At 41.0% G+C, this 26303-nt stretch overlaps 1 protein-coding gene across 1 annotated transcript; it reads left to right on the top strand.

Annotated features, from left to right (window-relative positions):
* Positions 1–774: 774 nt before the first annotated feature.
* On the top strand, positions 775–24313 carry FAM180A (family with sequence similarity 180 member A; the record flags this gene model as incomplete). Its single annotated transcript, XM_080340870.1, has 3 exons — positions 775–850; positions 22848–22948; positions 23960–24313. 3 exons carry the CDS (start codon positions 775–777, stop codon positions 24311–24313), a joined length of 531 nt encoding a protein of 176 aa, XP_080196996.1.
* Positions 24314–26303: the final 1990 nt, after the last annotated feature.

Raw genomic sequence — 26303 nt, 5'->3', positions numbered from 1 at the left:
ATGTCTATCAGTAGCCTTTTTGTTCAGCATCACCCCTCCACATTCAGCCTGGCTATTGTAGTTTGTCCTTAGGGCTGTTTAGTGTTCCCCATAGTATTGTTGAAAAGAGCCAGTTAAGGATTTGGACATTCCTGTTCTCTTCACCAGCCAAATGGAGGAAAAGGCCAGGACTTGTCTTGCAGAACTGAAGTCTAACTGTGGCTTATACGCTCTTAATAAAGAAGCGATTATATGAATCACAGTAGCAAAATGTTCTTGCAGAGCACATGCCCCACTCCCTGACTTAAGCATCCAAGGGCAGCTGTGTATCATTCCAGAGAAGGCTTTCGTTTTAGACCTGGGTTAGCTTATAGTCCCTTGTGTTACAGAGGTGTAGCTTCAGAGCTAGGATTCAAGAATGTCTTTAATGAAGTTACTTGTGGCTGTTTATTGAACAAAAATAAATTCCAACTGGCCCATATAACAAATGAAACTCAACTACAAAAATGTAATGATATTTATTCACACAGCTGCCAGCAAACTCACATGCACCATGAGTCATTCCAGATGTGGATAAAAACAAAGTCTGTCTGTGAAAGTAAGTTTCCTGATCCCGAGGAGACTTGGTTTGGGAGAGGAGCTGCACACTGATTCAGCTGTACTCAGAAGAACAGACAGGTTCTCCTTCAAAGGGGGAGGGGAAGAGGAAAAGCCATTTATTTATTCCTGAAAAGAAAAGAGAGAGGAAATTAAAAAGCTACTATTCAGCTAGACATAGGTATTTTAAAGAAAAGGATGCTTTGGAAGACTTTGCTGCTGCTGCTGTTCTATTACAGTGCTCATGCCACTGTGACCCACAGATGGAGCAGAGGTAAGATTTAAACATGAAAAACTATTTAAGAGAAAACTTTGAGTTTGTATATTTTGTCTGAAATTGTGTTTCGTTATACATATATATAAAATTTGGCCCTCCCAACTCTGGAATTATTTTTTTTTTCCATTAAATGGATCAGCTAAACAATTATACAGACAAATATAAAACCACATATGAGTAAGTGCATAAGGCTAAAGTTATGTAGGTATTCTGTTATAATACATATATATATATAAATATAAAATATCTCAAGTATCAGAACTACATTATTTTCTTGCTTTTCCCTTTCTCTCTCCTTCCCCTTTTTCTACTGCATTAGCAAAAATCATAGGTCATGAAACCTTAAAGCGAAAGCCTTTGCAGTCACAGGTGGCACAATATTCCGCTCCACCAGGCAGATACCTGGTAACAGTAAACGCAACAATGCTTGGGTTGTGCAAGGTGCCTGGAAATGCCTATGACCCCATAGATAAAGCTGCCTGCGGTGTTATCAGGCTTCAGCTGTCAATATGACAACATATAGTTGTGACTTATTTGTATTCAAGTGTGTGACAGCAACATATGAAATGGTTTGGGACTATTGGATTGCATAGGAGATACTTGCTTAGAGGCTAGTGATGGTGTCCTTTCCCCTTTTTGTTTTATTCTCTTCTCTGGTATTTGGCACTGGTTCAGTAGCTGCTGGAAGTGGAGAAAGGAAACAGCCCCCAAAAGATTTCTTTGGTTCAGATATTGAAATTCACAGATATTTAAAGGAATCAGAGTCTGTTAAAAAATCAAGCATTCAGATGCCCCCCTCCCCAATTTCCCATGACTTCCTCTGTATAGCCGGTTCCTTTCTAGTCTGCTATTTGGGTTTGGTTTTGATTTTGTAGGGGAGGCAGTGGCTGAATGAAGCAAAGAAGAGCTATGCAATTTTTCTAAGGCTGAATGAGTGCTACGCTTTTCTTTAGAGTTAGTGGAAGTTCACTGACAGGGTATTGACCTTGGACTGAGAGTGACAGCCTCTTTCCCCAGCTTTTCCTTCAGCCTTTTGGATGATACTAGATATCTTTACTGCACGTACTGTACTTACTGTAAAATAGAGTTAATTGTTGTCTTACCGTATCATAGAGTTAATGACACCAATTGTCATCATAAAATCCCTTAATTTCGTAGATAGGAGCTTGTCTTTCCAGGGATGGCACATTAAAAGGTGACGAAATCAGAACTAAATCTGCATATATGAAAAAAATTACCCTACTTTTTGGAAGAGTGATGCCACCTTACATATGAAATGGAAAAAAGCCAAACAAAGGGGGTTCATTTCCATGGAACGATCAATATGCAACTCAAGGATACTCTTCACTTTTTCTAACGCACTTATTTTAATTAAACAACGATGATACAACCCTAAAAGGAACCCATGCAACTACTAAAGTCCAATTTTAATCACCATTGATATTTAAATGAAAACATCAGAACTCTATGTAGCTTTTGGGAAAGCAGATTGTTTTCAAGATGGAAGTGCTAGAGCTTGTTTTTGGAGACTTCAGAGAGAAGAGAAGGTTCATTCCTTGTTGTGATAAGGAGTTCAGTTATCAAAAATATCGCATACAGACATCTGCTGAGGAGGAAAACAGATTTCTTCTCCACAGCTGGAAGGATTATTCAGCTTCAAATATGTTTTAGAGGCATGACTCCTTCTACAATAATTGCTTCAGAGAACCTACACTCCTCTAAACTATCTCTCAGCCCAACCAATCCCATCCTAGTCTGCAGTCCTGTCCTAATTTTTTAATTCCTTAGAAATCTAAGAGGAAATTTGAGTATCAAGGCAGACACACCCTTCTGCACACTCAGAGCTCTTCCCTCCCTCCACAAATGACAACTGACTCTTGTCTGGGTTAAACCTCAGTCATTTAAGTCTTATCCAGCTCCTGATTTGAGTTTTGCAATGGAAAAGCAAAGACAGATCAGCATCTGGTCTGATGGAAATGAAAAACAGATCTGCATATCATCTCCATGTTGACTAGTAGTCCATATTGTTTACAAAATAGTAGGACAAAGCATCCTGCTTTAATTACCCAGAGTTGTTGTTTGCAATAGAAATGAACAGTCAGTATTGGATAAAACAGGTTCTAGCTTTTACTGTTTTTTCACTAGGAGGAACTAGGGCAACATTGGATACCCAGCCCTTCTAACTAAGTATTTAAGCTTTGGCTCAAGAAAAAAGTCAGACACGATGAAAGATGAACATACTTGTGCTGACTGGTGAGTGGGAACTCCAGACTGCCACCTCCCTCTTCCCTTTGGTTTTATGAGCATCAACTAATTGGAAAAAAAACAAAACAAAACAAAAATCAAAACTGAAACCAAATACCAACCAACCAAAAAAACAAAAAACAAAACAAGATGATACAAAAACCCCCCAAACCAAACAAAAAACACACACACAAAAAAACCCAAACCAAAAACCAAAACCCCAACACTTCTGGCAGGAAAACTGAGAGCTTTTATTTTTTTTTAAATCATTATTATTTTTAATTTTCATTTTTTTTTTTTTTTCCCCCCACTGCCTCAACCATTTGCATTAAAAATCTCACACATTCTTCAGCCTGTCTAGATCCAGCTGTGGACATTGGTCCAGAAGTCACAGGAAAACCTTGGTCCCTAGAATGGATGTGTTCAGCATAATAAAGAAAATATCCTGAGTGGTAATGAAATAATTTTCTTGTCATCACCTCAGGTTTCCCTAAGCCTCTTGCAGGCTTAGTTGTATGGTATTATTACCCTCTCACATTTTGTGAAGCACCTGTTTAGGTAGAAAAGGCAATGTTAAGTCTCTACTGACTGATATTCCTTATGCGATGGTAGAAGTGAGGTCATAATTAATTCCTGAAGATCCCAAATAAGAATTTCAGATCTTAAGAAAAGGTTTTGCTGGAGAAACTAAGAAACAAATCCTATTCTTGGACAACAAAAGTAAACAAAAGAACCCATGCAGCTTTGGTAACCAGAGAGAGTGTCACTGCTTGCCACCCAGTTCCTTTCATCAAACTGCTCTGATGAGTACTAGTACATTGGGGAGCCGAAATGAGCTTCAGATCTCCATGATGAGAATTGCCTGTTCCCTGAGGAGGAAACCTAAGGCAATCCTTGTTTGCACATTTCATCTCAGCTGGCTGAAGTTTATTTTCTTTAAGGGCTTCCTGATTCGAATAAACAGCACACAAACAGTAGCGTGCTTGCTGCTCAGGGAGTAAAGAGTACAATTTCTTGTGGTTGTGGCTTCTTGGACAGCGGCCAAGCAGCTGCAATAGTAAGTTCACCCCTTAGTGGAGGCAGGAAAACATGTTGAAAGACCCAAAATAAGAAGGTAAAACTTTTTTTTCACCCATCATTGAGAAAAGGATGTATTAGCTATATCAGCACCACCGGGGTTTCATGCTTTTGGGGCACAGTTGTGCTGTGCCTCCCAGACCTCAGAAGCAGCACTACAGTCACATCCAGATCTAGCTGGTCCACATGTATTATTTTGTAGTCAGTCTCTAGTGCTTGGCGAAAGTCAAATGGTTGTTCTACAACACTGGAGGAACAGTTTATTCTCTTTAGAGGCTTTCTGCAGAGGAAATTACTTGGAAGAACAGAATGCCAATTCTCCTTGATTTCCCCACAACAGTGTAAACTTTTAGTATTTGCTCTTAGTATTGTGGCAACTATGTTTGTGAGTTTGATGGAGCAGCTGCTACATGAGCAAATTTTGCAGGGTGCTTCTGCTTGTGCGCTTAGCTACAGCAGGCTGGCAGCCCCTCATCTCCTATTGCATCCTCACAGCCAGTCACTCTCTTCTGAAACAACTTCTGGGATTCCACCACTGACAGGAACACTTGTTCAACATTTTTGGCTAGGACAGCACAAGCAAAGGGACTGTGGCCTGAACACAGCATGTAATTACAACATAAATGGTCAAATACATACACATTTATGCCCAGCAAGCATTGAGTATATCAGGTCATAGTCTTGGCTTATTTAGGACATGCTGAAGTTTCTGAAGGTCTGGTTCAAGGGTAAAAAGAAATGATACCAGCTGGACCCACTAAAAGAACTTTTTAAAATGCAACATCTATCTAACTTCCTTTAATTTCTATAAAGCCATTGTTATCCAATTCTTAAAATATGTAGTGCATTTAAAACAATGGAAGAAGTGAAATGTTATGAAACAGAGCCAACTCTAAGCCTGGCTATGTAAAGAATGTTTATTCTTATGGAGAAAATACATTATTCCTCTTTGCTCTGGCTCACACATGATTGCTTGTAAGACTGCCTCAACTGCCCCAATTTCTGTGCTTGTTTTAGCCATTCCAGTGACCTTACTGGAGCTGCAAAAAGCTTGATCTATCTGCTGCAGATGTTTTTTCCACCTACCCCAAGTCTGTTCCATAAGTCTATACCAGTTACTGGGAATGCATATCCGTAGGCTGGAGTCTCCTAGTCTGGGGGTTTATTTGACTGATGCAAATTGTTCCTGCACCAAGTATTGCAGCTGTACCTGCAAAAAGAGGGAGGTACTGCCTGAAGGACAGTCTGGGACTGAAATTCAGAGGAATTAGCTTCTCAGCTGGATAACCTGAAGAAGGGAATTTATATACCTATGCTTTTACTTCTGTAATTCCTTTGCAAAGAGCTGGATAAGAGATGAGTGTAAATGTACATCATAGACATAAAAACAGATTTTAAAAACTACACTGTAAATAGTAGGAAGGAGGCACTAGAAGAATATTTTCTGCCCTTTAAGAGATTAGATGAAAGCAAACACAAAAAATATGTTTTCAAGCATGTCTGGAAAATATTTGAGAACTAATGGACTAAGGAGGCAACCAGGCACAATGGTGTGTGGAACAGAGACCAGAGATCCAGGTTCAAGGCAGGCTGCCTGCTTTGCACATCACAGGACAGTGCAGGGATTCTAGCTGATATCCTGGCAGGGTGACAGTGATGTTCATCGCATGAGCCCAAGGGCATGAGCTCTGCCTTTCAACAGGGATCACCTGCTTGGACCCAGTGCCACACTGACATGGTCATACTGTTTCTGGCTATGACAGGGCTTTGCTGTTGTGCATAGATGTGTTCCTCCTGTTCCTTGTGGCAGATTCCTTGGACATAAGCTGTGGTGGCAATCTGAAGCTACTAAACAAAGTGCTATTGCAGGAAGAGTAGAGTGATGACTTAAAAGGGGCCTGAAAAGTGATTACTTGTTAGCACTTGGGAAAGCTGCTTGGTGTTGTGAAAAGCAGCAAGAATATAACAGTTTCTGAATAGATTTAACCTGCATATGATAAATATCCAATAGGACAGGGCTGAAACTGTAATAAAAATCCTTTCTAGCATGTCCTGATTCCCCAAATGCTTGTTTAGGAGAGAGATGATTGCTGAATCAGAATTCACAGTAGATACCTGAAACTGAAACACATACAAAGTACACTTAAAAAAATAGATGTTTATAATCCCTTCTAGGACAATGATGCTAAACTGTGATGAGATCAAAGGGAGGATAGATTATAGAAGCTTCCACAATTCAGTTTAGATCACAGATGGATATTGTACTCTATAAAAGCAGTCATATTGTTAGCAATGAAGGATTTAAGTGACTCCACGTTCTTTTCACCACAGGAAATAGCCAAAAAACAGCTAAAGCTTACAGCTCATACAATCATAAACTGGTTGATAGAATCAAAAGTTGGAAAGAGAAAGGAGCAAGACAATTTTGAGGAAATCTGAGTAAGAAACAACAGGAAGACACATGAGGTAAAGCTGTTTTCTCCTTGACATGTGTTAGACTGAGAACTATGAACTGAAAGTATTACCAGTAAAATCTTCTCAGTGATCCCAATTCCATCCCAGTACCAAGGACTGGAAAGTCAGTAAGGCATTTGCTGCCACTTTGGTAATTTTTTCAGCATTCCTGAATACTGTAGTGTCACATCTATTTACCTTAGTCTCAGGTGATAGAACTGTCATGAGATTCAGATTGGTTTGTACAAGGGTCCTAATGTCCCGAATGAAGTCCAGCTCTCAGAAGCACCTCCTGCCATTCAAATCCCTCCTTACACTGTCACATGGAAATGGCTCCATTCACCTTACTTTTAACAACCACCTCACTGCTCCTGAAGCATGCTGTTAAGTCAACGTTCCCTACCATAGGCAAAGTAGCTCTGATGCAAATAAAATAACTCACGCGCACATGCAGAGACTGTAGAGCACTCCGTAAGTCTGCTCATGATTATCTTAGACTCTACTGTTGGGCCCAGAGACCCCACTGGTACCTGGCATTATAAAAACAGACAGAGGAAAAAAAAAATAATCCTTCTCCAAAGAGCTTTTAGTGAAATTAAGGGGAGGAAACGTTAGCATCCCTTTTCATTGTAAGGCACGGAGTAATTAAATCACTTGCCCTAGATCTCTTCAGGGTGGCTGGATGTGTCTAGCCCTGTATGTTTTTAATAGTGGTGATTTTTTTTTTTTTTCTTATTCTGTTTCTGATGCATAAAGTGCTTTTCCTTTTTTTTTTTTTTTTTTTTTTTTTTAAGAGGTAGATCATGCCAGACTTCTCAGGCAGAAAGAAATCCTGGCAGAAGCACTGAATAGTACAATGTCACTGAAAGTCAGCAGGTCTTAATGAACATCATCAGGCTGCAGAGGTTCTGATGACTCATATAGTGTCAGGCAAGATGTAAATTGCTGAGGTAAAAAACTGAGTGGTGGAGCAATTAACTCTGCATGCAGTGCCTGTGCTTGGGCTCAAGGCAGGGCAGGATCCATAGGGTCAGCTTTGAGTCTTGGAAATAAACACTGGTGCTTGCCCACATGCACAGCCTACATTCACCTTGAACTGGAACTCTGCCAAACCACGTACTCTCCCTACACACCCTGGTGCTGAAGGGAGCTGAGTCCTTCCAAGGGGCGGAAGACACAGAGAAACTAGTTGGGTATATGGACCTGGCTGTAGCAAAACAGGGAGCTGTGTGAGCATCTTGGTTTGAAGTAAGCAAACCAGTCCTTGCTTTAACTCCTTGCTTTAACTTTAAAAGCGCTGAAACGTGCAAACCAGCACCACCGAAATTGATGGGAGTTTTGCCGTTCTCAGAAGTGAGACCACAATCTCAGTCATTATCTGGAATTTGGTTTCCTGTAGTAACCTTAGTTGTTAAAAGTTTCCAGCCCAGATGTATTTGTTGGTTAGAGTGTTTTTCAGCAACATGGCACTGGCATGGGTGAATCTCATGCAGGCCAACTACATGGATAACTGACGGTAAAAAGCAGAGAAAGAAATGTAAAAAAGTGTCATAAAAAAGAAAAGGCAACTTGAGGATAAGCCGCAAATAAGAGTTGTTGGGAGACAAAAGTCCCCAAGGCAACAGTCATCTATGGGGTTTTCTCTCCCACTGGGAGGAAAGAAAGCAGAGGAAGGGATCCTGTATACCTATATTGTCACTATGTCTCTCATTACCACAAAATCCTGTTTTATTTGGCTATTGCTATGACAGCTTTATGATATATCACCCACAGCAGGCTTGCTAATATGGAGACATTAAACTAGCCTGAGTCTGTACCACAAGTTAAGGGGCTCCCCTGCCTACTCAGTGGCTACCCTTAGCCAGTAACTCTTTTTATCCCTCCTGAGGTGGTTCAGGCTGCAGCAATAACAAGTCTCCCCCTGTCTCACTATCCAGTGCTTGTGGCAGGACGAGCTCAGTGCTGGGCTTGAGACTAAGAATAATGTGAAGAGGAGTGGAGTTAAATAAGCTCCACTATTCCCAGTTACCGCAAACATTCCTTTCCTCTGGTGAAAGCGTATGTGGGGCCTTTCCTGGCCCAGTTTGCTGGTTAGGTTTGGCAGCTGCCCAGTTCCCCTGAGATCAGCATGCATACCACTTGTCCTCTGGAAGTTCCTCCTCAGCCACAGGAAAACAGGTCACCAGGCAGGGGCCAGGCTCTGAACTCACTGAATGTCTCTCTGCTCAGGAGGAGCCAGGTGGGCAGCTGAAAAAAATCACTGAGAAAGGGAAAAATCAATTGTTCAAAGTGCAAAGGTTACTTGGGACAAAATGGGACAGTGGAAAGGCAATGCTGCTCTGCAGTATTGTGTTGGAGATCCAAATGCACAAGGTCTTCTGCAATGCCTGCGTGATCCTCTATCACCTGGCAAGGCACTAGGAGAGCAGAACATTTGGCTAGGTTTTGCCTAACTGTGAAGAGAGTAAACCGCACCTGACTGGATGTGGATATCTTCTGTGAGCCATAACATCAGGATTTAATTGTCTCCATCTATTTGGCAGGTGGTGGCATGCCCCAAATGGAACTGATACTTCTAATTTCTTCTCTGTCTTGGAAAGAGCACAGACTTCCCAGTCTGTCAGAGCTTATTTGAGCCACAAAGAGGGAGACAAGAGAGGCAAAGGTAAAAGGCAGAGACGTTGAGAAAGAATAGAGAAAAATCTGGAGGGAAAAATGCCAAATGGAAGGAACTAGTATGAATGAGAGGAAAAGAGGAAGAGAAAAGTGTGGAGAGAGAAAAAATGTGAAAAATGGGGATAGAAAAGATTAAAGCACACATACGTTTAAGATTAGTGTAGTGTTCATCCCCTTGTCAGCATGGTATGTATCCCCATATCCCCATTTGAACTTGCCTTTCAGAAGATATCCATCTGTCACAGCTGGTCTTCATCTTATCTGTCTGCTTCTCAGGCTCATGGGATGGTTGCATTTCTCTGGAGCTGGCACTGCCTTTTTCTCACATAAGCAGGACTCATGTTTGCTTCTGGTCCCCGTCAGCCTCTCAGCACACCAGGATATTGGGATACACTAGTCTGGTCAATTCACCACCAGTCACAGTATAAAAGTTAAAGTTACTGCTACTGAATCAGCAATACGTCGAGGTCTCTCTTTTTTTTTTTTTCTTCTTCTTCCCTTTGAGCTTTCTAAACTATGTAGGTATGAAAAAGACCTCTCTCACTACTCAAAAAACAGCCTCTTTTATTCCCTAGAAAGGGCAAGAAACTTACTCTTTTATAGAGCTATGGGGCCTACAGCATTTTCCCATTAATACCACTCAAGCTTTCCAATTAACACCAGTAACAGCACCACAGCTGCACAAGTCCCTGTTTTCCCATGTCAGTCCTCAGAGGAATGGATCATGTTCTGCAAGCCCTAGGTTTCCTCTCTGGTTTTCATAATGCTCTCAGCCATTACATTACATTTTGATTATGTCTAGTTCTGAAGACACAAAGTAATTTTTTATTACATTTGCTTATTAAGTGCAGATTTTATGTCTGAGAGAACTGTTCATGTCTTGAACCCTCTCCTAAAATAAAAGACATTTAAGACAAGCCTAATTTTTATTTACTGCAACTGTTCATGGCTTAGCACTGAACAAACTCCATTTCCAGTTAAACATTACTTTTAGACATCCTAATATAGTAAAGCATGTGTTAAGTGAAACCATTAATTTGTCATAGTCAAAGGAACTTCTGGTTTTCTGGATTGCCGTGCCAATTTGTCAGAAAGCTTTGGAAAGTAATAAGTCTAAAGATAAAAATGTATATAGTGCTTATTTTGTTGATTTCTACCACAAGAGTTTTTAATAAACAGAGCTCAAAGGGGCTGACTTATCTTGACTTGTACTTAGCAAATCTAAAGCTCAGTTGGGTCTTCACAAAGATATGAGGATAGAAAACTACCCAAAGATTTTTCCACACTGAGGTGTCCCATAAACAGGTAAAATCAATAAAAATAGTCAGGCCCAGTTAGGCTCAAGTGGCAAAGGGTAGTGTGTGATTGCCGTCTCCATCAGGAGAATGATGTGGCCTTGCTTCTACACAGGATGCCTGAGAGAAGACGGGGTGAAATGAGCAGGCAGCACAGTGTCTGAGCTCAGCTCAGGGGCTTCCTGTTTTGATGAATAGACTACAGATACAGGTATCCTCTGTTAACAATCAAGAACAGCCAAAACCTGCTTTCTGGCCCAGACTTGAGGTTTTCATCTGTGTTGTCTAACCTACCTGCCTTCCTGTATGAGGGCCCTGTCCCTCTCTATGCCCCATCTCTCCCTAAAACCAGCCCTGCTGCACAGAGGGAAGACAGCAGCAACTTGGATGAGGTCCAGGCAATGTTGCATGCTGTGGATGGAGGGAATCCTCCAGGAATGCAGAGAGCTGAGAGGGGGGTTTAGATGCTCAGCTATGGGACTGAGCAAAATGTGACTGCCAGTCACAGGCTGGCAATTGTACAGACTAGGGGCTTGTCTTGTCATAGTGCTGAATTTCCCATGTTCACAGCAGGGAAATACTGCAGGCTCCAGCTGATGAAGAAGTTTTTCTTTAAAGATTCTGCCTGGTAAATAGCTAAGTGTTAGGAATACCATAAGAAATTGTATTTCCCTAGAAAGACACTCCTTTTCTAGCCAGCAATTGTATTTAGGGAGCAGGCTGCTGGATATTTACTGGGAATTCCTGGATGCCCTTCAAAGCCTGAATGACTAACTGCATGTGCCACAGACCATCAATCCAGCACGCATCCGGTTATGTCAATCCTAATCTTTGTGCATGCTGCTCACAGCCAGTGTGGTCCAGCTGAGGTGAACTCCAAACCTGAGCAACATGAGCACATATATCCTCCAAGGGAACATATGGGGTCTCTTAAACAAAATACCCTCATCAAGGCAAAGAGCTCAGTTTCTACTTGGAAAAATTTGTCAGTGAGGTAAATGTAACCAACTTGTCACATCAAATACTCTATACCCCTACCTCCTTTCCATTTACATGATCAAAGATGGAAGAGTGTATTATGTCCAGCTGGCTTTTCAGACTCATTTATGATGTCTCCTAGGACCTTTTCACTCTTGGTTGAATTAATGCTGCCAAATAAGACATAAACTGTCAAAGAAGCAAATGTATCTTCCTTGATGCCTCTGTTTATGAATGCTGCTGACCATTAAGTTGGACCTCAGCAGCCCCTGAACATCTGCCTATGAGGTGGAAAAGAGTGTTAGTCCTCACCACAATTCAGCTGGAAGCAGCTACTTGAACATATTGTGGTTTACTTCTCTGTTTACAAAACACAGCAATGGGTGCTTTTATTGAAAAAGTAGAATGTACGTTATTTAAATAATGTCAGAAATCACCTTCTGAGTGTCCTTTTCACAACAAACTGGATCACTCAGGCCAGCCTCTCTCTGTAACCCAACGCAACGGATAATAACTAGTAATCCAGCATGTCTGAGGAGCTCAGCCACAAGTTAGTTTTGCATTCTGCTTCAGCCTTAATATCTGTGCACTGCTCAGAGGTCAAAACAGAACTTAAAGTTTACTGGGCTAACATTTAGAAGTATAAATAGGGGGACAAGTTGTCCAGCCTTTTTTTGTGGCCATGCTAAATGTCAATTTAATTCTATAAATGATTATTTTGTTGTATGAGTATGCTCTAGTATCTCAGTCAATGATTACCTCTTACCTATAAGCCAAAGACCAAGAAAAAAATTCCCTTAATACGATGTCACGGAGGCACCCCAAAGTTAGTTTAGGCGGACAATGGAGTTCAAAACTAACTTTTATTCAGTAAAGAAAGTGCAGCAGGTTAACCGTTGGAAAATGGGGTTTTAGCTCTCCAAAGTGACTTAAATACAGGTTCAGGTATCAGTTGAGGTAATTATTGATGTGTAGCAACTAATAACATTGGAAATCCACAGTGTGCATAGATGTGGCACATCAAAAACAATGCCAGAGCTGTCCCCAAGATCGGGAAAAGTATACACTTTCCTGAATCTGGCAAGGAGTTATTAAAGAAAATACACGTGCTTATATTGAAGCATGGAGTAAGCACTCACCTACACATGGAGATGAGGCAAAATGGCGTCCCTGTCCCGAGAGGGCTCTTGGTGGCAGCATCTGGCTCGTGTTCCAAGAGGTCCACGCAAGGGGCAGAGCCTTGACAAGAATCCTGTTTTATATAGCCTGATCAGATCTGACTGTAGGCATTCCAGAAGTTTCTCTGCACCCCTACTCTGGGTGTGGGTGTCGCCCACTGACTCCTTGGTGCCTCTGCGTCCCCTTCTTCTCTCTCTTAACAACCCTGGCCAGCAGGCTCTGGGGTCAAACAAAAGAAGCTGTTAACCTCAAGCAGGAGAGGGAGGGGGAGATGTGTCGGCACCTTCCATATTGAAGGAAGGGAGGAGGAGAGAGGGGGATTTGCATTCTGCCACATACAACAAAAGGAAGTCGTATGAAGAAGACATCATATGGAAATATAAAAATATGGAAATATAAAATGTTCTCTACAAGCTTACCTGGGAGATCATAATCACTACCAAGCTGAGGAAGAGTTATAATGCAGAATTATCACACAATGAAGTCTAGGTTTTGCAAGGAGTGCTTCTCTAGGCACAGGAGAATAGATGCCAGACTGACCAAAACATTTTTCATTAGTAGTCTATAATGACAACCCATGGAGCGCACACATGCTAGCAAAAACTTTTCTAAGTAAGCGCATTTCATTATGCAAGCTTCAGAGTGTTTGAATTAGTAAGAAGAAAGCCCAAATCCAGGAAACGACAGGTTGAAATTTACAACATATCACAGTAGCTTTTCTAAAGTGCTTCTCCACAGTAATAAAATCTTTACCAGGCCCCACACACAGGGGAGTTAAATCAAAGAATAAACTCCCATCTGGTTTGAGTTAGCAACATCCTAAGGGTTTTCACTGGAAATCAAGTCTTCCTCCCTTTCTCCAAATTTATTCTTCCTGTGTTTAGAGCATGACATCATTAACATTTTTTCCTTAAACACTTGCTTAGAATATATTCTGTAAGCCAAAATCTATTTTACAAATTCAGCTCAAAAGACTCCAGGAGAAGAGAACGCATGGTAAGGAAGAATAGCACCGAATCAAATATACAGGACAAATTGGCAGGGTGCTCTTGGGCTGGGAGCCATTGAGAGATGGTATCCATAGGAGCAGGAACTGCAGCAGAAAAAGATCTTGCAATTCCAAGAGCAACTGTCAACATTTTGTTCCTTTCAAGTCCCACTCTTCAAAAAACAAAATATTTGAGTTATTTTGTTGGCTGTAAGATTTCTGTAAGCCTGAATCTAACCTTCTTTTCTTCCCTCTGATCCCAAGCATGCCTTTCAAAGCACAGGGCTCTCTGTGATCTGGCTGCCCACAGAGCAGCATCACGGGGCTGGTGGTGCCAGCTCAGGTCATCTGAGGACCTTGTCCACAGTGTCTAGCTGCCTTTAGCAATTTGCAATACTCAAGTTTCTGGCAAGGATTTCTGTATTTAATGGTGAATCCAGTTGTACATCAGTCTCAGCTTTATTTCAGCGGACTGTGAAACCTTAAAGATCTAGGAAAAGTCAGATTTTAGGAGAGCATGAAGTAACAAGAAACAGTGGAAAATTGACAGCTTTGTAAAATGGAAATCACATATGTGTGTGGAGTGTGGAAGGCAGCTATAAAAATAGTCCATTTTGCAGTCATCCATCACACTTTTTGCTGTTTCCAGCAATATCACAAAAATTGTCTCGGCCCACCTTTGCATCTGCACACATTAAAGTCCATCAATTAGATTTTGTGGATGATTATATTTGAGTTCCATTAATTTTTTAATATTACTTTCATGCAGATGCAGAAATTAATATAATGAGGCCCAGACATTCATGCAGGTGTGAATTTAACAGAATAGATGCCTTGCCATGGTGACCCTCCCTCACTGCTCCAGGAGAGACAGGTCATTCTCCTGCCTCTTACCCAGGGATACAGCACAGCTTTTCACCCTTTGTGTTCTGCTCAGGGGGTAAAACAGCTTCACCAGTCAAGTTCAGGAACATACCTGAATCCATCTTTAGATCTAAGTTTCTTTCTCAGACTTCACGCCTTTATCATCACTACTAGAAAACAACAATGTTTTGAAAAGGAATTGTCTCCAGAAATAACTCATTTCCTCACAAAAAGGATGCAGTATCCCCCTGCTTTTTGTTTATTGAAATGCCAGAGCAGAGGAAGCAGAAAACTGGGATTTATGTATTATCCTTCTAACAATTTATGTCAAATAAGATGGAGATTTAAAGGAAAGAGGAAGACAATTCTGGTTCTTTCTAATCTGGAGGAGAAGAAATGGTCAATATAATGTTTATTCCTCCTCAGTTTTGAGCTGCTATGTTGATACTTAATGAGTTTGAGGAATAGCTTGTTGTTTCACATGTGTGCTACTAAATGTGGGTGAGCAGTTCATACACAAATAAAATTATAAATAGTTTGTTATCAGTTCAATAACAATTCCTAGTTCCACCATCAGCCACCTGAATTTCCATGCTAGTTGAAACTATTCACAGACAGCTTAAGTGAATAATTACAGGGTCCTCCTTATTTCTTCTGTTTTTTTTCACCTCAGCTAACAGATCCATGATCTCCATGGGACAGTTCCCATAGGATAATTCAGCACAGGACAATTCAATCAGCAATAACAAGAAACCGTCATAATTTTTTCTAATCTGCAGATCATATGGCCATATATTTTAAAGTCTGAATCTATATAGTGTTGGTTGTTTACATAAAGCACATGTTATTTTTCCTACTCTCTGAATAAACATTTTATATAACTAGTCAATGACAACAATTAATACTTGGACTGAAGAATGTGAGCTGTCATTCGTGATAATGAAATAAAATTCATTCTGCTACCTGCTCAATCTGTGATTCAAACTGGACCTTTGATTCCTTTCTCATCAACCAGTCTCAGAATAAACTTTAGATATACTTTGTGCTAGTTGAATTTATTCTGTTAAAAGTTCAAGAGGATGTAAACACAGAAGAGAAAGAAGTGTTTGGCAGCTAGCTGTCCTGCAGCCAATCCTCACCTCTAGCAGGAGCCATGAGTACACTAGTTGAGGTGGCCTTCATAGATAGGAGCCCATGAACTTGGTGGGTAGATCAAGGGTATGTAGGCATGAGGAAGGGATTCTGCTTTTCCTAAGCAGGGCTGATGTCCATCTTTATGTCATCTGAGAACTGGAATTATCACCAGATTTCCTAAGAGCAGTTGGACCACACTTACATTGAGAGTTTTTCAGATGTAGGAGCACTGCTGGTGTAGCAGCTGTGATGGTGAGTGAGGCAGCTAAAATCTACCACTCTTTGTTGGGTTTGTTTTTTCCCTTCATTCATGACCAGACAAATCCTTGTCTTGGCTTACTGTGAGGCCACACAAGGTGGTGTTGGCACAAAGGGAAGGAGGGAGAGCCTGACTGGGGGGTCAGGCAGGCTGGACTACCCCTTGCAGCTGCAGCTGTAATTAGGTCAGCCTCAGGAAAACCCTAGCTACTCAATCAGCTTTGCCTGCCAGGAAACCAAGGAAGCCTGACCAAAAAATGAAGTACAAAAAAATGTAAAAAGGCCATTCTCAACTACTGGACACCTCTCCTCTGTGCTCAGTGTATTGGCTCTGATATGTACCTGGGAGGTGATGCAACGCTCAAGCCCACCCCTTTGGGTTCTGTGATTAAAAATGCAGAAAACTGGAGAAGATTTGGGTTTGAAAGGATTTCCTTACTCAGATGCAATAGCATTGGTGCATAGAGCTCTCGGAGTTGTTGCAGGCAGCTCTGTCTCTTCCTGCAAAGCAGAGATCTGGTTTCCATTGCTCTGACTCCATTGTTCAACCTGCGTCATCTGCTTTGGTCTGCTCCTGGGGTCTTTCCCCATGGCTCAGTACTGAAACAACAGTATCTTTCTCACTCCCTTCCTCTTCTGCTCCTTCCTGGGAGAAATGGAAGTAGATTGGATCATCAATGTTCTGTTTTATGGAACTGAGACGCCCTTTTGGAATATGTGTGCTTCTTAAAAATGAGATCAATTAGTAAAATTTAACTTTGAAAAAAAATGACTATTTGATGAACTAAGGAATTTAATACTATCTGTTATTAATTGTGTTTTAAACTGATTTTTTTTTTCTAAGAACTCTGTTGCCAACTTTCATAGAGATATCTACTTCCTACATCTTTATTGACAAAATTTAGACTTTCAAGATGGAGCTTTTTTCTTTCAACCATTCTTTTTATAAGTAAAAAAGAAACAAATGTCTATTCTCACTTCTAGCCAACAGGCAGGAATAAAAAGAGACTACTGCTTCTATTAATTTTTGTTTTAGGAGCTAAGATAGCAAGGATATGGAGCTGAAAGTAAAAAGAGGCAAATTCTCTTGGTAGTCGCTTTAAAAAAATGTGTTAGTTCATGTTGATTTGTTATTAAAATGTCTTCTCCATCTCATTGCTATGTTCTTCTGAGGGGTATTGGGCTTTAATCCCCTAATAATGGAGATTTAAATGTATTAAAGTTGGAATACACAAGCTTCTGCATTACGCTTGTTGTCATGGGAGCTACTTATGTAACTGCAATTCCAGATACAAGTTTCAGAAGCTGGCCTATAGTACTGCAGTGTTTTTTCCTTGTCTTTCTAGGTTTCTCTGTGTATTTCACTTATTTTATTCCTCTTATTCTTCTTCCAGCTTCCTGCTCTTTCAGCTTCTCCTGTGCTATGGCAAAGTGTTCAATCATTTCTAATATAGCAGTTTTAATACAGAAAAAGTCAGGAAGCACAGAGGAGCTACGTTGTATGGCTGGGTAGGCAAAGCTCAGGTTGTGACCTGGCAGTGGTTGCAGGCCCAAGGCAGTACAAACACCTTGCAGATGTTAAACATGCATCCTCCTGGGGATGAGGCAAGTGCAGGACAAGAAGTAAAGAAGGATGGGATTACTATGCATGAAACTTGTTCATTGCTTATTAATGCTGCACTTTTTGTGATTTATGTTACTATTTTCACTGTCCACCACACACACCTCTCATAGGTCAACACCACTTCATGCTGGAAGAAGCAATGCTTCTGGTACCAAGATCTGCTGCAGTCACAAAGCAGGTAGTTGCTCAGGGCAGTAAAATATTTAGTGGCTTTGACTGCAGGATGGTAAGGATGGGTGTCTCATGGTTAGCCTAAGGCAGTAAATTTAGGATTGTGAACCTAAGGAGCAAAGAGTCATCTGATAGAAATAAAACTCTTTATGTATAAAATATACATTTGGTCTGATTGTAAACCTTCATGAGCAAGATGATCAAAGAGGAACATGAAACAAAAAGCCTTTATCAAGGGGATACAAACTTTAACATTCATATCCTCTGGTCTTTTTCAGTGCACAGTGAAGGAGAAATGTAGATACTGAGTTCAAAACAATTCTTCCTATATGCTGTTAAAGAAAATCCTCATGTGTACATTTCAGGCCTTTACCCTAAGATCCAAAACAACAATGACTTCTAGGAACTGCCCAGTAGTCTCTGCAACAAAATAGGTTCAGTCAGCCTAGATCACTCATAGTTTTTGCATGGCATTATAATGGCTGCTCTGTCTGCCTTGTAGACAATGCTGAGTTCATTTGCTTTGTCAAATGCTAGAATTCATCTTGAAGAATCATCTTCATCTTTCAAAGAAGTCAGTGCTATTGAGAAAATCTGTTATCAGGTTACCAACAAATGTCTTCTCTTGACAGCCTGTGGGTATGCTGAGATCCATTTAGTGCAAATTTCAGCCAGGTTAGAGAAAAATGTTGTGACACAAGCAAAATTTCCAGCTCACTAGTGGACCAGCATATGCTCCAGGCTGACTAGCAGCAAGCTTAAAAGGATTATATATCTGACCCAGGAGATGGCTGTTTTGAGTCTTGCAGAAGTTGGCATTAAAAAAAAAAAAGGGCAGAGATATTTTTTATTTGCTTTTTCTAGCCTTGTGATGTTTAGGCTAGGAAAAAAATCACACCACTGGAATGTTATGATTCTCTAGGCTTGTCATAGGACAGAATGAAGCAACAATATCCAACAAATTTATAAAAATGTGTTTTACATACTTTACCATGCCTTCATGAAGAATAACCTATAAAGTTTTACTTTAACCTTTATTTTCAGTGTGCATATGTTTTCATGCACTAATTCACTCACAATACTGAGCAACTATTTTGTAATAAACATTTTCATTCCCTGCTTACCAATAAGGTGAAGTCAAAGAGGGAGAAATTGCTGTAATTATAATTTGGGATGTATTAACTTCTTTCTGTTGAGGTCTGGGAGTCCTGACTTCAAAAGTTTTGAGCAGGAAAAGGAAAATTTTGCTGTAAGAAATGAAGCTGGATGTACTGCTGAGCTCATAGTGGTTTCTCCCTACTAAGAGGTGGTTGAGAACTTGCAGTAAAAAGACAGTTGTGGTAGTCTGAGAGGATATGGTTTTGCAGAGCTCTATTAATCCTTGTTACAACTGCTGGCACACAGATAAAGGAGTTTCAGAGATCATTTTTCCTTTTTAGGTTCATCACTGAACAGGAACTGCTGCTGCCTGTGCAGCTGGTCTCTGCCTTGCACTCCCAGAAACAGGGGCTGATCTCAGGAAGCCGGTGATGCCCAAAGAAATGGTTTTAATGAGTTTCTTTGGAGTCAAGCTCTAGTAATCTAAGAGAGGAGGGCACTGCTGGCAACCTGCTGACTGAATTTGGCTTATAGGACAACTCCAGCTGGGCCACTGCCTTTCTCTACGTCAACAAGAAACTCTCCTTTGCTTTGCTTCCAGGGAGTCTGGAGTTTTGGCCCACACGTCCTTCCTGTTCCTCTGCTCCTCCTGTCCTTCATGAAAGGGCTCCCACTGAAGTAATGAGATAACCCTTTTCCATGGCACTGAAGTCAATCAAAATAATTCCCACTGAGTCATAACCCCAGTTAAACTGTACTCATGTCCTAGAACACCAGTCAGCTGTATATGCTTTGGAGTGATAGTGTGCACAGTGCCAGATTCATGCTCCTGGCTTTATATCTTTTCATAGGAGAAGAAAATTGATGATGCACAAATAATTGAGCACTCCTGCAGCTATTCTCTGTATTTACTGAGCAAACATATCACAGGAAAAATTGGGAAATCATGAGCAGGAGTATGGACTGGAAAGCAAAACTAAACATCTGTATCCTCACCAGTGAAACTGCATGGAAAACCTGGAAGAGGATAACAAATGTCTATCACATGGCTAATGAGGTCCAGAAAATTCTGGCACAGTTCCTAGAAAAGATGGAAGCATTTTTATAATAAAACTATTGTCATCCTCAGGTGTGATGTTACATTTAATCTGTTAAGAAATTTCTAAGCTGTCATGACCTACGCAGAAGGCCGCCAATGGGTTGTCAAATACAGCTGCAGTTTTTGTTTAAAAACCCAGGTAGTCCTTAAGGAGAAATAGAGTTAACAATGTAATAGGAGACTGGATGGATCCCTGCAGTAAGCAGTGCACAAAACAGGGACTCTTGCACCACATTTGGATGGGCACTTTTAGCCACCCTTAGGTCTAGACTTGTTGCTTGCCCACCATCTTCAGGCACGAGCAGTGGTGAGCTCCAGGGCACAAGATGAGGCTGCTCAGGGTCAGGCAAGTGGGCTGGGAGTGGGCGGCTGCGATCAGGCACATTGCTCCTATTCACCTCCAGCCCCAAGGCCTCAGTGGACAGTGAGGGAGGTCAGATCTGGGACCACTTGTAAGGCCCCTCTAAAGAAGGGATTTGGAACAGGATGAGCCTGGTAGTACACAGATACATAAGAGAATTTTTTTTCAATTAGGATAATTAAAACCTTATTTTTCCTACCTCGCCTATGTGGATCATAAGCTTTTTGTTATGTGACTGTTCAGCCGTTAGGATAGAAGCACTCACATCTACACCAGAGATGTCTTGACACATTTGTAAGAGAAGTAAAACCAATAAATCAATAGGAATCTTTCTACTGACTCTAAGGCTGTTTGCACTGAAATGACATCTAAAAGAGATAAAAAATGAATTGTCATAATTATGGACTGGATTTCTGCCAGCTGCTTAGCAATTAGAGTTTTAATTGCCTGGTAATAAAACTTTTAATTACTCAGCAGTTAGTGCCTGAAGTTTCAAGTACTTCACATGCACTCAATTGCACTCTTGAATTGCCAAGAGCAGAAGACAAAATATCTCCAGTGTGTCTCAGCAAATCTCTGAGATAGAGGGGTGAACACCAGTGATGCAGCATCAGAAAATGGGTATAGCCTCAGCTGCCAGTGGTCAGCCAGACAACACTCTGGCAGAGCAGAACCATCAAGCAGCTTGTGACCTTTCCCAAACTCACCACCTCATCATCTGGGCCAGACAAGATGCTTGGGTGGTAAAGACATGATGATGGGGAAAAGCTGCTGCAGAGACTAAGTGCTTTTCAACACCTGTGTTCTTTCATGTGATGCCTTCATTCCTTCAAGCTTTTAGTTACATAACCTGCAAGTACTACATGGTTATTCAAACAAGTTTTAATATAAACTCACACGGATCCAATAGGAAGCACCTAGCTCTACAGATGTCTGACCAAAATGTCTGGAGTCCATCCCTGCAGGATGCATTCACAGTTAGTAGTATCCATCTGCACTATGTCTATTGCAATTCAACAAACTTTAACCTGTACTATGTTCCTTAGATAATTCAAGGCCAAAACACGCTTTGTTGTGTCAAGCATGGATTACTTTATAACTAGTATTACCCCAATTAATTTTCCTTATGCTACATAGTAAAGGTCCTAATTGATACAATCTCTAAGGGCCTGGTTTCCTTCTCCTTGGACTACCTGACCCTAAATATAATTAACAAGTTGAATGTTAATGAACTCAGCAGTTGGCAACAGCCTAGGAAACAGGACTGCATTTAGGCTATGGAGTCTACACCTTTGAAAAGATGGTTGGGTTTTTTTCCCTCTTTTTTAAACTAGTTTCCAAATTTATTGGCAAACAACAGTTAAAGTCGAGAAGTGAAGTTTATGAGGAAATGCAACAACAGTCACATAAGAACCATTTGTTTGTTTGTTTGTTGCTTTTTTTGATTACACAAACTTCCTGAGTATTAGAAAAAAATCTAACAAATCCAAACCATGGTTACCTGAACTTCAATGTCTAAATCACACACACATAACATTAAACAAAACAGTGTTTTTCCCCTCTGCTCTGAAAGGAACTGACATCTTTTAATACTACCTATTTACATGGTTAGTAACCTAGTTAGTAACTCAAAGCTTTTAGGTGGTCTGTAATGTAGCATCAGATGTTTTCTGTACTCCAGGCTGTACAGGTCATTGATTCTACAAATGCTCTACCTCACTGGGGTGCTGATTTCAGGGGCTATAGACAGGTTTTCTGTCTCATTTATCTGAGACAATATCTGTAGCACACCCTCACAGTGGAGAATAGATACCTGACCGTAGCAGTCTTTGTTGTTTCTAGCTATAACACTATGACGTACCAAAACTGTAATAAATTTGGTTTCATGTAATTGAATGTACCTGTCTTGCCTAAGCTGGTAACAGGCTCAATGAATAGATCTCCAAATAGATCTCCAAAGGGTGAGTCACTCCTTCCAGACTTCCTTCTTATATGCCCAGGACAAACAAGGTGATTTACTCTCTGAAGAAGCTGTCTCTATCAACTAAGGAGAGTTCAACTTTTAGACAGCTGAAACCAGCAGAATGTAGGGTCTTAGAAGTGTGTCAGTAAGAGAATGGTGTGAAGAAAGTAGGTGGTGTTGAGGGTCAATGTTGATTTCCCCTTGTAGAGTCAGGAGAAGAACATGTATTTCAGGCAGTGTTGATGTTGCAGTTATCATTATTATTCCTTACACTGTGGCTGCACCTCAGGGTCCCAGGCTTGGATTATAAACCACTCTGTTTCAGATACTGTTAGATAGAGCATAGACAGCTAATTTCTGTCCCTAGTGGATTATAGTCAAAGTAGTCCATGCTATACATTTTATTTTGAGTGGGAAGTCATACTGTACATTGAGTCTTTGCAACAGACAGTTCTTTGGTTGAATCTGCTATTGAAAATTGCTTCCTCTTTCCAGTGTTTGACCCTTCTCTTTCCCATTGTTATTTTCCAGCTATGCTTTTCCCAGCTGCTCAGCGATTCAAGAGGTCCTCAGCTGCCTTCTTTAACCCAGTGCTACAAAACTCTCTGGAAGATGTGGTTCTGCTTTATGAGGTTTAGTATACAGAAGTAGATAGTACCTTAAGCCCTAACCAAGACTGGGGTTACTGTCCATAGCGGGGTTATCCATTATGTGTCTCCAAATCACTTTTACTCATTCCAGAAGTAAACCCATTTCTGGCTACGTAATAACTCACCAGAAGGGAAGGGAACAGATATATATGACAAACTCATCTCTTTCAGCACTTAAGCAGGCAGCAGTTGCCTGCAGTCCCTCAAATGTGGCTTCTAGCTCACTGACAGGCGAATTGAAAACCAGAGGCAATGACTTTCCACTGAAAGCAACTATTTTCCAGAATAGTTATGGATTAAAAACACAATGCATTTAAATTCTTTTGTCTCAGTCCAAAATTATTTATTCAAATCGTTAAAGCCATGAGAATCAGTCGTTGCAAAGTAATCATAAGGGCATGACCATTTCACTTCAAAACGAATCCAGTCCCCTCTTTCACAGCAGTGGACACTGCAGATGTAATGCACATTCTGGAAGAATGTCATATGGTTAGCTAAGGAAAAGTGGCCCACCTGAAGAAGGTGAATGGGTCAAATCTGTCTATCCCACAGCTTGAGAAACTGGGATTAGATGTCCAAACAGGGGAGATGGGCTGGGAAGCCATTGATGTGCTCTCTCACACAGAGCTGGGCCACCTGCTGTCCCTGGCAGAGTAAATGGCCTTTCCCTGATGTGCTCCTGTCTCCAGCTCTCTAATCCCAATGTGGCACCAGCAGCAACCCATGGTTGTTTTGGACAACAAAACTATTTGATTTTTCCTTTTGCTCTCCCTTTTCCCCATAGCCTGTGTCTAGTGTTCCCAGGTAGGTAAAACAGAAGTCTAACTATCACATAGAGACTTTGGTCTACCCCACCTCTGGCCAGTGCAATGAGAGTTTTGTCTCCTTTTGACCTAAAGTAAAGACCTAAGGACATGTTGTTAATTTACATTTACTCTACCTAGAGTCTGTTGGAGAAGATAAATCGCTTTCTATGTTCTGATTTTCTACCAGTTTCTTTTAGCTGAGCTTGACATTGACAAAGGTCAGAGGATCTCCATCAAAGATGAGGAGCTCGCTTCACTGAGGAAGGCTGCTGAGTTTGACACCATCTGCAATGAGATTATCCCCAAGAGCATCACAGAGATCCGCAGGCTGAGTAGCAGGCTGTCTTCCTACCCAAGGGTCCTCAAGAAAGAAGACTTTGAAAGGACAGTGCTGACCATGGTCTACACAGCCTACAGGGCTGCTCAGACGCAGGGGCACCAGAAAGACATTTGGACTGAATCCTTAGTCAGTCTTTATAAAGCCCTGAAGCACGACTTAATGTTCCCATACAGCAAAAAGCCATCACAGCAGGAGACTTGATGCAACAGCAACTCAGCCACCTCCTCTGGTTGGTAAAGGACACACATAGCATGTCCTCCACTTTATTTTATAGAGTTTACTAGCCTGCTTCATGAAAGATTATTTGTTTTCTAGCTCCCTCTTGTGGAATCCATGCTATAGGTCCATGTTAAATGGGAAAAAAAAAGTTACCTATGGTCCTGGGAATTCGATTTTTGTGCTGGCCTAGAGGTCTATTCTGTGACAGGCAAAGGAGACAATCTGGTGTACACCCCAGACAGACATGCTTTAGTTTCCTCCTGTGCATTTCCTATAAGTGATACATAATATACTATACTTATGCTCACATACATATGTGTATGTGCTGGAGAATGCTGCTTTCCTAGCTGGGGAAACAAGTTCATATTTTGACTGGACAGTAAAAGAATATTGTAAAGAGATGCAAAGGCCTGTAAAAGGAAGAGGTTTCATAACTGTCAGTTTCAGAAATTATGCCAAATATTATTCATGCCAAATATTCTTGTAAATAAGCACTGTCTGATTCACTTCATTTGTCTGAGCCAGCTTTTAATTGCAATAACATTTGCAGGAGACAAAGGGCATTATGAACACCAGCAGCAAACAATGCCTGTGAACATATTTCCCTCTTCCTAGAGTCATGTTCCCAAACAGTCTGCAATGATTCTTTCATCATTTGCACATGACTTTGCCTCTGCTCCTTGTTTTCTGAAGGGAACAAGGATTTCTCCTCAGTAGAGTCAAAGGCAAGACAAAGGCCCTATTTAATATAAAGAGGAGACATTTTTCCTGATTCTATCACTTGAACGTAGGTCGTCTAAATCTGTGCTTCAGAATCCTCCTGAGGCAAGGGAAGAAGGTGCATTAAAACATACCTGGTGCTGAATTTAGCATTGTGGCTCATTTTTGATGATATTTATATACTCACTTCTCTCTATGTGTGTGTATGTTCATGCATGTGTGTGCACATAAATGCTGAATATATGGAAGAATCCTAATTGTTCGTTCAGGGAACAATTACATCCAAACATTTAGCAGAAAAGACCATTCACCAATCCAGTGGTGGGAATTATGCATTTGGGACCAGTAGAAAAGTAGTACTTGTTTACAGCAAAATATATTTGTAGAGGTAGTGCAACTGATTATTATAAATTACAAACTGCAAAAAAATATGGACAGAAAAAGGAGATACATGTCAGACAGATGACTAGCAATGAAAAATCCAAATTATTCTAAAAAAAATCCAACTACAGTTCTGAATTCTGTTTAACTATTTTTGTATAACTTGAGCAAAAGGAATAAGCTCTTCTGTGCCCCTTAACAGGGATACTCTAAGGACTGGAGCTGAAAAAAAATCCACCCAGCACCACCCTGTTGCAGCAAACAGGGAATAGTGCAAGCAGTCAGAGCACACTGGGTTTGGTAGTCGCCCATAGGAATGTGTAACCACAGCAGCCTTAAGGGCAGGCTGGCAACAGCATAAGCATCTGGACAAAGTGCTTATAAAAGACAGACACAGTTCTGTTTCTCCCAGCAGTTTATGTATGTGTGTGCATGTTTGCATTTAGATGCACATGTGTGTAGGTGGACTTTTGTACCTGAAGGTCTTTGTAGGCTGTCTTCAAAGCCTGGCTGGCATGTGGCAAAGGAAACTGAAAACCTCAACCACAAAGCTATGAGCCACAAGTATCTCGATCTCCTCTACTTGCACACACAGCTCGGCACCCATCAAGCATCCTTGCGCTACAGACCACGTGCCCTTTAAGCCTTCACAGATCATCTGTTTGTGTTTTCTTCCCACACCATGCTTAATAAACACACAGAGGGGAAATGTCATGAAGCACACTCCTGCCCTTCCAGCTCTGCTTCTGGCACCCTGAAACACCACTTGCTGGAAGAGCCTGGAACCGAGGCAATTCACGAGTTCTTTATAGTCTGTGACTCCAAGTCTGCAAAGACAACAAGAAACAGCACCACAGCAAGTATTAATTGC

The sequence above is a fragment of the Nesoenas mayeri genome (assembly GCF_963082525.1).
Source record: "Nesoenas mayeri genome assembly, chromosome: 1".
NCBI classification, from domain to species: Eukaryota; Metazoa; Chordata; class Aves; order Columbiformes; family Columbidae; genus Nesoenas; species Nesoenas mayeri.
Note: the sequence above shows the minus strand (reverse complement) of the source record. Positions and strands in the feature narration are given on the sequence as shown.